Source organism: Aquila chrysaetos, chromosome 6 (genome assembly GCF_900496995.4).
Source record: "Aquila chrysaetos chrysaetos chromosome 6, bAquChr1.4, whole genome shotgun sequence".
NCBI classification, from domain to species: domain Eukaryota; kingdom Metazoa; phylum Chordata; class Aves; order Accipitriformes; family Accipitridae; genus Aquila; species Aquila chrysaetos.
The window spans coordinates 12,486,955-12,505,952 of record NC_044009.1 but is presented as its reverse complement, the minus strand read 5'-3'; the positions used below and the strand labels follow the sequence as shown (position 1 = coordinate 12,505,952).

The 18,998-nt window shown below is 41.8% G+C and overlaps 1 protein-coding gene across 1 annotated transcript in view; it reads left to right on the top strand.

Moving 5' to 3' along the window:
• Positions 1 to 18,998, top strand: part of IQCA1 (IQ motif containing with AAA domain 1) — a 111,995-nt gene that overhangs the window by 83,465 nt on the left and 9,532 nt on the right. The window contains exons 13-16 of the mRNA XM_030019198.1: positions 179 to 261; positions 3,085 to 3,192; positions 6,637 to 6,836; positions 15,638 to 15,721. Of these exons, the coding sequence (XP_029875058.1) occupies positions 179 to 261; positions 3,085 to 3,192; positions 6,637 to 6,836; positions 15,638 to 15,721 (475 nt within the window). The remainder of the gene's footprint in view (positions 1 to 178; positions 262 to 3,084; positions 3,193 to 6,636; positions 6,837 to 15,637; positions 15,722 to 18,998) is intronic.

Genomic DNA, 18,998 nt, shown 5'->3' with positions numbered 1-18,998 from the left:
GCAGAAAACGGTATTTATTGATTTCATATTGATGGCACTAATCACCTTTACCTCTGAGCTACAAAATACATTTATAAAGCTGAGGAAACATAAATAACTCTTAAGCTAGTTCAGTTATTGAAGGACTGAGCTTTTACTTACAGTGCCCTAGAATTTGAGTGATGTCTCTTGTCCATAGGACCATCGATTCTCTGTACAGGGAACTAGTGGAAGAAGGATTACTAATAAAAGCCAAGACCGTGAATCTCTCCGATTATGTTGGTAAAGTACACGTTTTACGGCTAATATGGTGTTTAATCTAACCAAACCTCCAGCCATTCAATGTTCACTGACCCCTATTTCCAGTCACGAGTGAGTTCAACAGTAATTACACTTTCAGGACTTTCAAACTTGAATATCTAAGGCCATGTATGCAAATCAAGTTTGTTTCTGCGGGGTGCTTAGTACCTTTCACTTCTGCTACTGAAACCAGGACCTGTTTGTAAAGCTGGTGGTTAGCTCCAAGCACTAACACCTGGAAGCCTTGAATGTTTTTGGATGTCACAAGCCACTCTGAGGTAGAACCAGGACATCCTTTAAGGAGCACTGGCCAGGCATTGGCAAGACAATGCAAGTCTATCAGACTAGGGGTCATAATCCGTCCAGAGTATTTCCCAGAGAACAGCAAAAACCATACCTTCAACATTTGTTCATTCAGCAGAGAAGACTCGCTCTCTTACCTCCACCTCCCTGACTGCCCATGAACTTTGAGCAGTGCTTTGAGGCATATCTGGCCCTTGATTTGAGGAAGGTGTGTCTCTGTCTAGTTCTGCATTTCATAGTCCTCTTGCCCAGTTTGTTACCCGCAGCTGCAGTCAGACATGTTTGCCTATGCTTACACAGAGCAAAAAAAACCAAAACCAAACCACTTGCAGGCTACACAGAGGTCTGACACCATCTCCAAAAGCATTTGGTGACATACAGCAAAATCACAGCAACCTTAACAGCAAAAAACCCAAGATTCAGTTGTTTCAAAGGCCACCATTATTTGAATTTGCAGACATCCAGAAGCCACAATGCCACAGGCTGTTGGTACATTATGTATTGAAGCCAGAAAAGCTAGATTGTTGTACACCACCTCTAAATGCCATGTTTAGACAAACTCTTAGAAGCACCAATTACTTCCTTCAGAGTCTTTACCTACTCTGTTGAAGGCTGAATTAACAAGTATTCCGTCCATTTTATGCTCATTAAAGATCATGAAGTAAAGTAATGGAAGATTTTCATCATTCCTTCGTTCAACCAACCAGTACCATCAAGGTCACTTTTGTCCAACAAACATTCCCTACCACAGATGTTTTTAAAGCATCTTAGCCAGTGGATAATAATTAACAGCTGGTAACAAACTTGGAAACAGGCTGAGATGGCTTTGGGCCATCTTCCCTTGACCCTGAGGTTTGAAGCCTTGGCTCCTCTGCAGCATAGAGCAACACAAGGGCTGCTCCAAGTTACACCAGCAATATTCACTTCCCAGGAGCAGAAGATACTGGGCATAGAAGTGCTGAGCCTGGCAATATTCACCTGGCTGCCTACACCCATGCCAGGTCCCCCATGTGTCCCAGCACAGATGCTGGCCCATACAGACCAAGCAGCAAGGAGATGGCCCAGACTGTCAAAGCCAGAGCTCTTTCTCACTCAAAACTCAGTCATGCTTCTTGAGCTGCCAGAACAAGATAAAGAAGGTATTTAAAGTTGGCCTGGGATCTGGACTTTTTTTTATTGTTATTATTACAATAAAAAAGCCCCTTTAAGGGTCCAAGGACACAGTCAAAGCCTGCAGAAAAATAAGTCCTCATCTGCTCAGCTTTTACATGGCTGAAGTCTAAGCCCAGTCCCTGGCAAAAGGACAAAGAGTGGAATTGTGCTACACAGCAAGTAAAGGCACTGAAATGTCCCCCCTCTATGACAAACCGACATCACTGAACTAATTTTCTTGGTGACCTTATCTAAATTAGTCAGAGAATATCCACTGTGATTTATGTTCAGTTGCAATTAAACCCTTTGATGCCTTCTAATTAAATCTGTGAAGATTAATTCCTATCCAGTTCTTTTGATTTCTCCTTAAATAAAAGATAAAACCTGAAATGAATTTTATTCTTCAGAGGGGAGGAGGCAGCTGCACCAGGGCTTGTCTGCCTTTTTGCCCCCAAATTACAACTCCACTTTCTCTTAACCATTGCTAATTTACCTCTGCTCCAGAGAGCTCTAGTGCTCTCCCTTTTTATTTCCAATAAAACATGATATACTATTATTTTTCAATAATGTAATTTATGCTAAAAAAAAAAATCATCAACTACAGTCACAACTAGTTTTCCTGCTTGTGGCCCATCTTTCTGGATCGTTGTTCTCTAACATGTCTTGTATATGGACTTTGACAGGGCAAGCAACATGATTATGGCTCTGTGACAAGAGCTGAGGGAAGATTAGATCAGATCAGTTCAGTTCATGTTGGGGATTTTTAGTTTTCTTGGGTTGTTTTGTAGAGGTTGGGTTGGTTTGGGTTTTTTGTACAGAAAAGGTGAACTGCAAAGCAAAGAGCCCCACCAAATTAGGTGACAAATGTCTAACATAGTGAGAAGCTGAGATGTGATGCAGCCAAGGGAAAGCTTGTTAAAATATTTTTTTCCCCCCTTTTTGAAATCCTTTTGATAGAGCATGGTTCACTGGGATTCCAGCCCTGCAAAATCCCAGATCTAGAAATCTTTTGCCAGCAGTGTGATTTATTGGTGCTACTAATGATTCTTCTCCACAAAGTTTCTTTAAAAGGTTACTCGAGACCGACTGCTCTGCTGAACACCTTCCACAGCCTGGAAGGGAAAGTCCACAGTGTGTTTAACTTCATTTTCCTTTGCAGTTCACCTTTCAAATTTCTCAGGGCCACATTCCACAACAATATCGCCCTGCTTTAGTCCCTCTCCCTTGACAGTACTGGGTTTGCTGAGAGCATGTTATATTGGTATTCTATGGTAGTTTTTCATTACTTGAGTTATGCATTTTATAACAATGCAGTGTCACATTTATTAAGCCCATGCTTCCTCCCTACAGGCGAGTACAGCTATCTGGGGACCACACTTCGTCAGGTAGATATAGAGCCAATGCCCTCTCTTGCAGATGTCAGACAGCTAATAGCACTGTATGGAATATTGCCATTAGGTAAGAGCACAGCAAAAATTACTAGAGGGCAGAATGCAATGGCTTTGCTTCCTGTCAGTAACATGCATTTTTACTGGCTTTGACAGGGCTTGATTAATCGTAATCTAAAGCATTTTGCAGTATAATTGTTTTTCAATTAAGCCTTCTGAGTGAAGACCATATCATTTTAATAGTGCATAAAGGAGTTTGCACATGCTATTGTCAGGTATTGCATTTCCATACCATCTCTGTTTGCATGTTAACAGTTTGTGAATGGCAGCACATAAAAGGAAATCACTTGGGAAAGATAATAGCTAAAACAAGCTCCAGTGATCAAAATTAATCAAGTTAAGGGAAGGGCTAAGGTTGCAATTTACCTTTTACAAGCTGGCTAATGTTACTCAGTACTAAACAACGCAATCATTTAAGGAATTAGTCTGAATACATTTTGTACATCAGAGAGAACACTTTTAAATGCCCTTGCAGTTCTAATGCCAGACTTAGCCAACATCTAACAAGGCTTTGCTGGGTCAGGTTGTTTGCTTTTAATGTAAAATCTATCCCATATTTTACTTGGGAATGGCATTAAGCCAAACTCTAGTTTGCAATCTAGTTCTAGATTGCAAGAAGTGCCTGTCTCAAGGGCCTCTACTCATGCTTTGCTTGCACCCTTTTCCATTCCTGTTGGATATTGGGGAGATTTTAACTAGGCATATCCTCCCCCACGCTGTATCATTGTCTGCTGATCCCCTTTATAGGGCAAAATAGCTGACATCTCCCTGTCTCCCATTCTGGCAAATGGAGCAGAGATGACACAGAGCTTCTGCTTTTCCCTCCCGTTTACACACCTTTCAGAAAGGCCAGTGCTCGGACAATTCTGTACATCCATGCTCTGTGGCTCTCCTTGGGCATTTCCTGGCTCCCCCTGTCCCCAAAGTGGGATCGATATGTTGTAGAAAGCTTGGTGCAATAGTGCACAGGTCTGCTTCATTCAAGTTTTGGATAGAGAAGAGTGCTCCCACTGCCCTACAGCTCAATCTGAAGAGTGAGGTTAACAAACAGGATGCTAGCAGCACCCTTGCCTTCAACCTAGATGGGGCTCTTCCCGTGTAAAACACTCTCAAGCTGGTTTTGGGTAAACCCTCAGGGGCAGGCTGCAGGTTTGACTGCAAACAGCTGAGAGCGAGCTCAGCAGTTATCCCTGTCTGCACTGACTGCAATGTGGTATTTCACATATCAGATAACTCCTCCAAGGTTATGTTTTAACACCATCTAATCTAGCGAAATCAAGCCCCATGACACCCCCGAGGCAGGAGGAAAGAGAACCCATAAATTTTCCTGCCATTTATACAATTGGCAAAACTTCTAGGGAGAAGAGACCTTGGACTAGTTGAACAAACAAAAAGTATTTGCAATAGCAGTTTGAAAAAATACCTTTGAGTAAAAAAAAGGTATTACATGAGCCAAAAAAAAAAAAAAAAAAGCAGCACAGGAATGGTTTCACCTTTTGGGTGATATGTTATGGATGACATTTTACTTAATTGGTCTCAAAACTAGTTAATCATTATGTAATTGTGTATGTGTAGAAGTGGAAGTTTTTCTCAAAATAGTCACCGGATGGCAAGGAAGGCTCCAGCTTAAATGGCATTGAGAAAATTATAAGCAGCTGAAAGGAGAAATAATAGTAGAAGATATACTTCATCTTTAACCACAGAGGAGTCTGCTGCTCCCCTCATAACAAATCTGTGTGTAATAGTAATAGATTGGTATGGAACGACCAAATATTAATAAAGCCTGGGTGGCTGACAACTTCACTACATCCTGCACAGTGCTGAAATAATGGCATTCATCTTAGCACTCAGTTCATTGTCATTTATTTGGGACGTTAAACCATTAGGACACAGATAGGCAGCCCGATTGGATTTGTTTTTAAATACCATTCTTACCTAGCTGTCCCCCTTAACCTGGAGAACTTTTCCAGGCTAAGCCATAGGCTCCCTCTGCAGCTCATCACTTTTGGGGCCAGTTTACCCCACTAATCCCATAGTCTGGATAGACACCAGTCTCTTCTTCAGAAGTAGTGGGTGCTCACACAAATTTTTCAAATCTGACTTTGTAACAACCACCACTACTGACACAGGACATTTTTAGGCAGAGGCAGTGGTGTTACTGGACTACCAGTGGGTATGGACAAAGCATTTGACATTCGCTGCTATTTCCATCTCCAGAGGTTCACCTGTGCCTAATTCATACAGTGACAGAGCTGCAGGGAAGACAAGTTCTATCACCACCAACCACCTAAATCTCTCTCTGTGGTTCTGTTTTCACAATGCAGGCATTTCTGCTAGGCTTTCCCAGGTGATGGAGCATATTTCTTACAGCCCAGAATGAATTTACGTGGAAGAGCCAGAGAGACAGATGTAGAAATGCTGAGCAGTCAGTGCTGCTAGCAGAGCAAGTGAAGCATAGCAACCCTGGCATTTGCATTTGCTCACCCAAATAAAATTAAGGGAACAGAAAAGGATCCTCCTTGTAGCAGATACGCCGTATCTGCTCTGCAGCATGCAGCTGCCATGTTCCAGACTGGGGAATAACATTGGCTCCTCTACAGATAAGCTAACACTACTCTCAGCAGGTGTGCTTAGAGGTGATATCAGCAGTGAAGGATTTTGGAGCACAGCTATTTAGGTGATAGTCAGTCTCCAATGCTCACTGAACAGCAATAGCATTTAAGAAGAAAAATTACCCAAAAAAGGGAGGTGTAGGCAGAAGTTAAAGAAGAGCAAATAAAACACATGGTAACATCTGGTTTCAAAATCACTGACAAACACAGCTCCAACAGATAGTCCCATTAGCTTGTTTTCTTTAAAGACGGGGAAGCTGGAAATTGTCATTTCGGGCAGCAGGAGGAAGGAATTCTGCTAGTCCTATGTGCAACATGAGTCTATGCCCTTGTCCAATTGCAGAAAGTGAGGACCTGCTCTGACAACAAATGCAAAGCTCAAAGCCACAGGTACATCTCTAACTCTGCCTGACAGCTGAGGGAGGGAGCTGACAACTGCTGTGTAACTGAAGGCAAGTGTCCCTGTGCAGAGCACCAGGCTTGTCTGTACACATAGCCACCAGCATCAGTTCCATATCAGTGCTCTTACCTTGTGTCCGTCCTCAAAAATTTACTGATGATTTACCTTTCTTTTAGCTTGCAGATTTAGGCAGAAGTTTGCCCGTCAGAAGGTACAAATAAGGGTGGTTTAGTTTTGCTACAAACAGGGATGTTAACTCAAACGTGCTACAGCCACAGCTCTGGTTATACAGAACTGAACTCAAGAGCACTTGTGCCATATTAAGGAAACAATGAATTCATGTTATAAATTATTTACAGTGAAGAAAAAAGGAAGAATCATTCCATTACCTTTATGGCAGACTTAAATGAAAGCAATAATAGTGCCATATGACTTTTTACAGGTTCCCAAACTGTCCATGAAAAGGCTCCTTTGGTGAAAGCCTTGTTACTAGCTGGACCTGCTGGTGTTGGAAAGAAAACATTGGTCCATGCCATCTGCACAGAAACAGGAGCCAATCTCTTCAACTTGTCTGCTTCCAACATTGCTGGGAAATATCCAGGCAAGAATGGCCTGCAAATGATGCTTCACATGGTTCTCAAGGTACTGTGTTTTGTGTACTTCTCACCAAGTTGGTTCAGTTCATCACATCTTTTGTGGAACAAATAAGGAATTGAATTGTAGTTCCTCCATACCAAGGAACATATATACCAGTCACACAAGGGCAAAGCTGCCCAAGGTCCAAAGGACTGCCAACCCATTTTGAAATTCCCTCCCTGCTTTTAAGTTTTCAAAACCGTTTGTTGTCAGCCAGTGTATGCACCACTGCAGAGGATTTAACGCCCCTTGAGAAATCACTCATAGTAGCCATATTTTTCACATTAACATTTGTGCAAGTTTTGTGTTACCTTGAATATGAAAAGCATCATAGATAAAACAAATTCTGTTCTCTATTTATATGCACATCAGTCAGGAATGCTTGCCATGCAGCATTTAATCAAATACTAGACCAGGGGTGGTCAAAAATTTCCTCTCTGGGACTGTTGCTGTAAAACAGCTCTGCCCTATACTGCTCTCTGTTTACCTATCAGCAAGCTTTTCAAAAGAGGGAATCCTAGCTCAGGATTACATTAACAGAAATGTATGAGAAGTCTGGAAATGAAAGAAGGCATATGAACTGTGAAAAACATATCCCAAATCCTCTTCAGAAAAAAAAAGACACTCCTGGCAGGATTTCTTCCACATTTTAAGTCCTCAGCATTTTTGCTAAGGAAGGAAGCTGGTAAACATTTCCAGACAAAATACTCTTAGAAAGAAAAAGCAAAGCACACACACTAGAAAAAGCCAAATACAATATTTTTCCAGTGCCAGAGGCCTACTAAAAGACTGAATTCAAATTGGTTTCCCTGAGATTTATCAGATGTATTTTATTAAACCCAGTATTATAGGAGGTTTTGTGACAGGTGCCTCCATCCCCAGAAAAGACAGGTTTCACAGTTAAAAGCAAAGCAATCCCCACGGACCCCGTTTCTTGCTGGTCAGAGCAGTGCCTAAGGAAAAGTGACGGTGCTGTGATCATGCACCTTTGATGTCTTAACACTAGCACTAGGTCTAGCACTCCCTGACACAAGCTAGTGCCATTAGACTGAGCTAATACTCCCTCTCCTCCCTCCGCTCTGCACATTTCACCCTTCTCCATTTCTGTGCCCTCATCAATAGCAAAGCACATGCCTGGCTACAGGCACAGCACACACACCATCCTTTCCATCATTTAGTCCCTGTTAGGGCACAAGGCCTTTAAACACAGGAGAAAGGAGGGCAGCCTTTTTACTCCTATAGAAGGTTCCAGCTGAAGACATTAAGGATTTTTGTATACATACATATGTATAATTTATACAATAACTGGAACATACATAAAATGTGTGTGGATATCTATACCCCATTAGATAAGTATATATACACATGTATACACGTACATGAGTCTAGACACAGGTATATAAAAACTATTACATTTTTCCACGTTACTTAAGAACAAATGGAAACATTATTTAACACCTTCCCCAAAATTACAGGAAGCAGTCCAAGCTTACTTCCCTACTGTAGCTCTTACAAAAGAAGAAATGACACTTTGGTGAACCTCCATGAGTTACTGGGATGGAAGTTGCTCACAGTCAATCACATGAAATAAAGGCTGTCCAGGCATTCACTTATCAAAAGGTGACTTGTTCCAACTACAACAACACTACTGCTCCAAGATCTGCTCCTTTAACAACAGAGCAAATGGCACAGCACAGAGTATCTCTTTCCAAGGGATACAGCATCTGCGTGCTCATTTCTGTGCAAATTCATATTGACATAGCACCAGCCTGTCTTAGCATCATTCAAACCAAGTATGCTCAATTTCCATTCCTAATTCCTTTGGTTGTTTCACCTCTCCCTGCTGCCTTCTGTCCCCATGGCCAAGTCACTGATTTGTCCAATCTGCTGATGATTCAGACTCAGATTCTGTAGGTTCCCAGAGCCAGGCTGGAAGCAATCCTCCATCCACACAGGCTCTCACCTCTGCAGTTACAATCTCACTTTTTTTGGCCTTGACAATGTCAAATGTGTCTCATTTTCCCTGTCTCCGGGAACCCTCAAGTGCCTGCCACAGCCATCTACTCCATTTGTCCTGCCATCAGTTGCTGCTTTTTTTACAACATCAATGCTCCCATCCAGTATCGTAGTCCTGCACCTGGGATGGAGTAACTCCATGCAACAGCACAAAGAGGTCCAGGCTGTAGCCCACCAACTAAACAGCAGCTTTGCAGGAAAGGACTGGGGGTTCTTAAGGACAGCAAGTTGAACACTAGTCAACAGCATGTCCACACAGCAAAAAAGTCAGCCAAATACTGGCCTGTATCAGGAAGAGTATAGCCAACATCTTAAAGCGATTAACGATTCCCTGCTCTTTGGCACTTATGAGACCACAGCTGGACACTGTGTCCAGTATTGGGCTACTCTGTTACAAGATGACAGGCACTGACAAGCAAGCAGGTCCAGTGGAGAGCCATGAAGATAAGGGGGCTGGAGTGCACGAAATAAGCTGAACAAATCCACTTGTTCCAGCCTAAGAGAAGGCTGGAGTGAAAGGGACTCTAACTGCTGTTTTCAGGGGCTTCATGGGATAATACAGACAGAGCCACACTCTTCCCAGAGGTGCACAGCAACAAAACAAGAGACAATAGACACAAGTTGCAGCAAGGGAAGTTGTTTAGTGTTAGGGGAAAAGTTTCACAAGGAATCGAAGGATAAAGAATCTTTTATATCCAGATTTACATGAATCTACTGTTATTCAAGCTGAAGCAAACACAAGGGCAACACAAATTGAAAACAAATTCCTTGACAAGAGGAAGCTGAACACTGGTATTTGCCCAAAAGAAGTTTATTTTTCACCATGGTAAAAAAGTCTAGTGTAAACATATTTGGATTATTGTAAGACTACAATATACAGTGGCACATACAGCAGACAAGCCATGAAAGCAAATGGCATCTTGCAGCTGACATGCAGTATTTAATATTCACAGCTCTCAGTCTACTATGACACACCATAGTATACCTTGTTGAAGTGCCTTGCATGCAGATGATCACTGAAAGATTCACCACATTTCCATAATCAGACACTTCTGGTCATGTTTTTTGCAAATAGCAACTGTGACTGTTGTCAAGCAAGCTTTCTACTCCACCTTTCCCGATGTACCTTTATAGAGAGTTAGTCAAGCAGAATGCAGACCTTCCACTTACAGTTGTAAGTGAATGACAGGAAACGTGACAGTTCTTTTTCTGTTACCTTATGACCCATGTAACCATCATTAAACACCAGGATTTAGTAAAAAAGAATTAATGGTGCTCTGTGATAAAGGTAAAGTAACCTTGCACTTTCGATTACTTATCGCATCTGCAATGAAAGAAAACTCTGGAGAGCATAAAATGACCGTTAGGAAACTTTCTGTCCATAACTGAGTGTTGGCTGCTGGCAGTTGTTTTGTGGGAGACACCCTAAGCAAGTGAATAGCATTGGGGGGAAAAAAAAAAAAAAAAAAAAAAAAAAAAAAAAAAAAAAAAGAAACTTTAATTTGTTTCAGATGCAAAAGCCAAATTCTTTTTTCCCCCCTCCCTTATTTTGGGAGGAGACTTGCAAGAGACATACCAGCCCTGATCCAAATGAGACGCTTGTGTATTACTCAAAGCATGCATTTGAAAATGTCATACGGAAGAAATGACTTCTCATACCAGAACAGGAACACACCAACATTTCAATCTGCCTATTCAAAGGAAATGTAACGAAGATTAATATTAAATAGGAAAACTATTGAAAGAAGCTGCAAACACCAAGCCCAAGCACTTGTGTTCTCCATAAAGATACAGCAAACCCTGCCAGGTCAGCTCTGCTTCAGAGTGAAAAGAGAGGATCTGTCTCTAATATAGAAGCACTTCCCAGCAGTCCCCAAAACAAAACTCATCCTTCAAGCGTGAACCAGAACGTGCTGGAATATTTCAATCAAGCCACATTTTCCATGCATTAAGCCAGCCTCAACTCAGCAGAGCTCTCTACCAGCTTGTACCAACCAACAGCTTGGCTCTCCCGCGTTCCCATCAAGGCACAAAACACTGCTGCAGTACAACAGTTTATATAAAAGATGCAAAGAAGGCTAGTGAAGGATGCATAGAAACAAAAACAAAACCAGAAAGGATCAAGAAGGTAGAATGCCTGACTCCGTGACACAGAAGTGTTAAAATGCAGGTAGTTCATAAGGCTTAACTCCAAGGCAATCAAAATGACAAGCACTGGCCTTCCATTAGCAACCATAAGGCAGCCATCAGGTTAATCACTACCAGAGGGAGACAACCCCTCTCAGGTCCTTTACCAGGGCCGCAGCAGCACACAGAAAGCACATTGTACGAAAAGCCACACATGGGAAAATGTTATTAGTGCAACACTGACCAGGCTAAAAGGTTGGGAAAGAGCTGGCCAGGAGGAAATACCAACAGAGAAGTCGTGTATGTGTATCAACAGCTCAGCATGTGCTGTGCAAGCCGTCTCTACCAAGCAAGGAGTTTTACAGAGCAGCAAGCTGCAGAAATATTTCAACACCATCACTGTTAGGGGACTCTGTTGTCAGGCTATTTCATTAGGCTATTTAGCAAGTCAGAGGTGACTATGAAAGTGTTATACCAAAAAAGGAATATGATGAAGTTTATTTAAGATTAAATGGTATAATCCCAGCATTTAGAGGCAACATAATTTTGAAGTCTGTCATTAATTTTTTTTTTTTTCCCACTGAATCAGGTTCATTTATTCGTAACCACTGCTGTATTGTCCCTTCAGACAGGTAATTTTTCTGGCAGTCTGAAGAACCAGCTACAGTTTACCCTAGTACCTTACTCTGTGTATTTAGCATTTCCATGCCACACAAGACTTTTCCATTACAGTTGAGGTTTGGGAACAGTACAGTCAGCCTTTCTTCCAGGCATCCCAGAGCAATGCTTTTCTCTTGGTGCAGTTCAGTCTGCTAGAAGCCTAGATCCTTGAAGTGTTCAATACCACCAGTACTCAAATATATAGTGTTATTTCTGTGACAAAGCAGCTTTACATTGTGTTACTCTAGTGTCAAAAAATGAAATGCATGCTGTTAGAAGACAGTATTTTATAGTTGTTTTCTATCTAACAAACAAGAATACAGTGGCATCATCACTGTAGCACTGGCATGTTTGCCTGGTGAGGCTCCCACAGATAAGGTCTAATCACAGGTTTCAGCATCTTGCTGCTTTGAAGCATTTCTGTAATTATAAGCTACAGAGTATTGAGTGGTTTTCAGCAACAACTTGAGCTTCCAGAAAACCTCAGTCTTGGGCATTTTAAAAAAAATTCCATCAAAGCCTTCAAGTTTGGAGGAGCCTTGTGCACATGTGCCCTGCAAGAATCAAGTTTCTGCATTTTCAACTGTAGCAATTTAACTGTTAAACTCTGGCTCTCAAGTTTGAAAAGTTTAACCCAAGGCTTTCAAAAATGCCGTTTGATCTTTGTTGCATGTTGACAGACAGCAGGACGAGAAGGCTTTTTCTCAGTGATTTTCCTGAAGAGCAAATCAAGCCTTGGTGACCCATCAGAGAGGGGTTTGCTGCGCAGGCAGCTGCTGGGTCGGTGTGGTATTAGAAGGGTTAAGGAGCCATCTGCTGGCAGCTCCAACAAATTGTGGAATGCAGCAAAGCTAATAAAATTTCAATTACAAATTAATTATGTACAGTGCATTTAATTATCCATGGATTCAAACTGTCCATGGATAATTCAAATGAAGCACTTTCATGGGGGATATACAGTCTGCTACGTATCTGCCAACAATTTAAATTAGATGCCGATGGATTCTGGGTGTCTGATATGTCTTTAAAAAAAAGAAACAGCCGGGCCCACAGTGTGTTGAATTTAGTCATATTAATGTGTATCGGCACCAGAAAAATATATGCAGGCCTCTTTATACATTTAGATCATTGCCTCAAAACAGAAAGCACAGGAGAGTATGTGTTGAAGAAAGAGCCAGACCTGAGGTTATTCATTGTATTTCCACTTACTCAGTGGGGAAATAAAAGGGACAAAAAAGGTGACAGGTATGACAACAGTAAGCATTCTTCATTAAGAGTTAAAATGAAAGTATAGTCTGATTTAAAACTTAAGGCTCCATTTTAGAGGGCTGCTAACCACAGAAGTCATCTCTGAGCCAAATGGGGAAGATTCTGCAGCTCCCTGACACTGGAAGGACAACATGGTTCCCTTTGAAGTACACAAGCAGAGTTCAACCATTGCCAACAACTTTTATAGCCTCTGTAACCCCCCTCCCCCTTATTCCCCTTGTCACATCATACTGCAGCATCAGACACACAGGTATGGAGACTATTGCAGAACAGCTACGCACGTCCCCAGACGTCGTACAGCTGCATTACCCGTACAAAGCAAAAATGCCAAAAGGGGACTGTTCTTAGGAAGCAAATGCACAGCACCTCTTTGCCTTAACATTAGCAGAGAAGTAACCCTTGTCAGCAGCTGAGACATTAACAGGTCATAAACACAAGCAAAGTGGGGAAAAGCACCACAATAACAGCAGATCCCACAGTGACAAAGCCTATTGGGTTGGTAATGCGTGCACGCACAGTCTACGAACAGGAGTAGACAGCATGCCACCAGCCCAATCCTCACTCAGGGGAAAGGCAGGCTTCAAGGGGAACAGTCTCCCACTGCCTCATCTCCCTCCTGACATCCTCTCCAGGCACACACACAGAACGGGAGCGAAAAATGGTTGTTATCTTATATTTCAGAATGCAAAAGTCACCATCAGAAACATCAGAAAGCCCCAGCTGATAATCCATTCATTAGCAGTGCCGAGTTCAGTAGGGGTCTCCGAGTCAGAGTTTCCACACGTCACAGTAGATTTCATAGTGGGTGCACGAAATGCAAATGCAGTTCTTTAAGCTGTAGGTTTCTTTTAGCAACTTAAACCACACCTACATTTTTCTTTCCAAGTCTTAATTTCACAAACAATGTCAGTTATCCCATCTCTCCTATATAATCACGCTACCACATTACACTTCTTTCACCACTTGTCTCCAAGCTTGTTTACAGACATCCAGGAGCTAACCGAATTCACCTGCAAGTATGAATCAGTAGGACTGACACGCATTTTTCTGCAGGTGTCCGAGCCCTTGACTAGTAGGATACTCAGCAGAAAATACCTGAGTCTAAGGCTGCTGCACAGCTCAGTTCAACAAAAGCCACAAACTTGCCCTCTCAAATGTACTTTGCAGAGTGCGTGCAGGCTTAGGAATATGTCAAACATACCTCTGAAAATAGATAAACAGGAGATGGATAAAAAAAACCTCTGGCCTTAAAATGGCAGATATTATTGCTGTACAATTTTAATCTGTCATTTCATTCCAGCTTGTATACTCAACACACTGCTGGACTGAGAAGTTACTCCTTAAGTTGTACATGCAGATAAACATTCACATAACTGCCTGGGTCCACACATCAGTTTCTGCAGGATTTTCATATTATCTTTCATTATATGATGTTTTTATTTTTTAAATCCTCATTATTAATGCTAAACATTTGAGTTCCTGCCTTCCAACAAAGGGGGAAGCTCAGTTTTCCTCAATGAAATGGTTCTGAACTTGGAGGTACCACCTGACATATTCTAGGACTGACGAGTTACCACAAATAAAGTGTCACATGCTGAAGATGGCATTGTTTCCACTTCACCCCATCAGCAGCACAGCAGAGCAAACAAGTTTAACAGCCCTCATCTACTATTCTTTTCTCCTATCTTCAATCCATTTTTACTGTACAGCCACACACTCGCTTGGTGCTTTTGATATGCATCCATAAAAATGAACTGTGGTGCTTTGAAGAAAAATGTTCATGACTTAATTCTTCCTGCACTGGCTGTCAATCAGACACTGAGCTTATGATGTATACAATCTATCGGTTTTGTAAGCTTCCTTCCTGGAAACAGCAGTTTCAACTGGGTGGGGGCAGGATGGGTGGGGGAAGCAGGACAGAAGAATGCTGTCTGTCTTTCATTACCCATTGACTCCTCAAGCCATCACTTTTGTTGCTGAGCAAACTAATACAGCTCTGAGAGCCACTGGAAAGTGATTAAAATTTGGCAGCAGAAAAATCTAAACCACCGGCGTTTCTATAGCAATAGGGAGAGTGCAAAATGTGAAAAAGCCTGTAGCATTGCTGCCATCCTGCTGTGAACCAGAGGTATAGTGCCTCTGACTTTGGAGCCAGAAAGCCCATTTGTATAGACACCCGCCTTCAAATTTAACAGGCTCTGTTTTAATTCTTGGGCTAACTGCAAATTAAATGCTATTTTGTAAGCCAGAAGATTGCACATCAGCCTATTTTGCTTAAAGATTAGTATCCTCACTTCTCATGCAACAGCCATGTCTTGCCTGTCTCTCCCTCTGTATCACCCTTGGAAAACCAGGGAGGGATCCTACCAGCAAAGGCAGTCAGTCTAAAGCTGCTGGTGATCTATTGTTTGCCATTGAACTCAAAGTCCAGGCTTCCTTTTGCAGAACTGCAAGTGAATTTGGGTTGAGAAATGGAAGATAAGCATAGCTCTCAAAATGATCCAGTTTGGGTTGGGTTCTTAATGTTAGATTCCTAACTAGAAACAGTTTGATTTGCCAAGGCTGCTGAGCAGACCCAGTGCTATCTATGAGCACTGAACATTTCTGGAACAAAAAAATCCTGGCTAATTTTAACTGCTGAAATATGGATTCAAAAGCATGATTATAGGCACCCAGGTATGAAATTGTAGCCATTTTAATCAACTTCTTGCCTTCTCTCCCCCATTTTCTCTTAGGTGGCTAAGCAATTGCAGCCTTCAGTCGTGTGGATTGGAGAGACAGAAAAAATATTTTCTAAAGCAGCACCGAAGGCTGAAGAGGCGAGTTGCTCCTTTTTTATTTCGGTGCAGATAATTTCTCCTGTTGCATTACAACCAACACAAAGGAGCAAGTGTATTTCTTAGCTTAGCACATACCAGTATGACCAGACCTGCCAAAGCTTGCTTTATAATAGCTTGCCTCACTAACATTTTTCTTTTAAGAGAGTCTTGTGACTTCTCAAGAGCCCCCAAGAGGTCACATTTCTCTCCTATGCCTATACTTGCTTTATTTAAAAATAGTCCAGTCACTGCTCATCAGTGCACTGAAAAGTAGAAGAGAATAATGGAGAATTTCAAAATATGAGGCAAGAAACTAAAAGTTACGATGAGCTGAAATTGTTCAGCTCTATTAATTTGAGAAATTGGATGGAGCCAAAGTGAACAATGAAGCAACAGGATAAATTTCCACTGTGAAAACAAAGAGCCTATGTTAAATAGTTATGTTTACAGATTATTTTCTTTGGGCTCCCAGGAGTCCTACTGCCATTCCTTCCTCTCTTGTGTAGCTTCCCCACAAGAAAGAAAATTAAAACACTGCCCAATAGGTACGGCAACTCAACCACTGCAGCAGAGAGCAATTCACCTGAAATCCTGATTAGATTCATGTTGCTTGCAAAATATTTTACTTTTAGAGATCCAAGTGAAAAATTAAACCTTTTTCCTTAAGGCAAGTCCTGTACATTTAGACTGTGAGATGGATACAAGCCTGTATTTTAAAAGACCAATGAAGCATCACCTCAGATGAGGCTGTTACTTCTATGAGGGCTGTATGAGCTGATAGGTGTGCAATGGTTGATACCCTCTAGTGGTCCCCACACCAAAAGGGAACCTTTCTCTTGGGCTCAAACCTTGACAGCAAGTGCAGACAGGGATTAAAATTAAGACCAGGGGCCAAAGACTGCCTGGAGTACTCATTATCTTTATCTGCTTTGATAACCACCAGTGTGGAAAAATTTCTTGTCCTGCGCACCTCAGTGTCAAGGGTATCACCTCTGCCCCTGCTATCGCATCCCGAGACCTGCAGGTATTTAACAAAAGGTCTCTTGCATTCTTGGTTGGAGTGGGTGACTCCAGGCTTGAAATCACTCATGTCCAAGATAGTTCTCACGGCATAACCAATATTTGGAACCAGAGAGCATGAAACAGGAGGGACAGGTAGTGGTAACTGGCAGTCTGGGGAGCCTTCCTTAGGAGCACTAGAATTTTGGAGAAGATGAGCTAAGCTCAGCCCTAAGAAGCCAAAGCGAGTGGAAGTCACTTTGCTCATCCCAGTGTGACATTTCTGGCACCATGACTCAGAACCTCGTAAAAAGAAGCCTTAAATTCTTCAAATACCCACTAAAAAACTAGTCTCTCTCCAGTCCTCCCCAAAGGATGCAAAGCAGTCCAATAGCAACTACGTTATGGTAAACCCAGTTGCCAAGGGCGATGTGGAAGCAGTTCAGCTACTCATAGTTAAAACAAATAGGGGTCACTTTCACAGTCCACCACACTTTTCTCCAGCTCAGGTCCACATGATGGCCAAAATCATAGCTTGCCTCTTCAACAGCCCTTCTTGCTACTGACACATTTCTTCCAAAGTGAAGGAGGTATTATTAGCTTTCAGGACATAACCCTGAAACGTGTGCACTATGGACGCACATTAGTTTCACAAACATAACAGGAGCTGCTGACACATAAATGCCAGTCTGGCTTAGTAGGCTTAACCTGAGAGTGAGTGTTTAGCTCAGTCTCTGATACCGGTTCAATCATTTAAAATTGAAAAATTAAGATTCCTACAAGCTGAGCAATGAACATGGGCTGTAACCAACTCTAGATCAGTGGGAATCCATGAATATCATTTGTCACCCAAATAAATTGAAGTTCTAAATGCAGGGGTTAAATTAGGACTTATTTTCACAAGTAAGAGGTGAAATAGGAGTCAGACAGTTGTTTTAAAAATTCTCTGCATCTCCTGATAGTCAGCTTTTCCAGCAGAAGATATACTGCAAGCCCAGAAAACACCATGTGTCACTTGAAGCAACTATTATCTTCTATCAGTCATTTCAGTGAGATGGGATGCCTCTACCCACCCACCCCCCCTCCAAACCTAAAGTAATTTGATAATTCTCACTTTTCTAGCAATATTGATGTCTCGAAACATCTTGGAGAACATTTGTACTTCCTTCCAATACACATGAAGAGGAGGAAATCTTGAAGCCTATGAGTAGCAACAGATATATATAAATCACAGAGAGTAATTTAGCCAGCATAAAAATGTGTTAAAAACAAAGTAAATCCACATTTCAGTCATTGCTGTGACCAGATCTCCCTGACAGAGGAAGGGTGGCAAGATTGGCTAAAACTTCCAAGGTAGATATGTAACAGCAGCTTGTTTAATCATCAGAGAAGTCAAGTTCATTACCAAAAGCTTCCCAACAAGGGAATGGCAAAGTTTGGATGAGAGCTTGTGATTTGAGACAGCAAACATACTGTTCGGGTGTGGACAGCGCAACATCCTTTCTTTTGGAGCAAGAGAAAAGCCAAGGCTTCTCCTTTGCTCTAGGGCAGACCTACTGTGCTTACAAGACACCTTCTTTGGGAGCAAGCGCAGGCATCCTGCTCTCCTGGGAGCATTGGGTGCATAGGCATGTCAAGGACGGGATGAAAAGATGGCAGCTGGCATTGAGTAATGGCCACAAGAATAGTTAATCCAAGAGCAAAAGCATGAGCTGGATGCATTGTCCAGGCAAGCAACATGCCCATGCTCCAAAGTAGAACCTAAGCCCCAGTGCTAAGGCATGTTCAGCTCATTATCATGATTAAGCAATTGGCAAACTTAGGAAGAGGCATAGTATGACCATGAGAATAAAAAGAATGATAAAACAGACATATTGTAATTAAGACAAGTTTAGCTAGAAAATTGCTGTGTGACTCTACCCCAAGACTTTGGGAATTTCTTATTGATTTCCCAATTTCTGCTCCTCCATAGCTTTCACTCCAAAGAACAGAGCTTTGTCTCCTTTCTGTCAGCCATCTGCTACTGCAGAAAACAGAAACATTGGATCACAAAGATTGTACATGCAATATAGATTCACAGGTGTTTATTATTGCCTTTCAGCTGAGAAGGTTTGCAGGACATAGTTTCTTCCTTACTGACATTGAGGAAGGCTGATCTGAAATTGAAGCTCAAGTTTCTCAGGGAGTTGCCTACTATATAGTTAAAAAAAAAACAAAACAAACCACAAAAAAAAACCCCACAAGGTGATCTAAAGAGTAAAGTTTTCAAGTGAGTGTT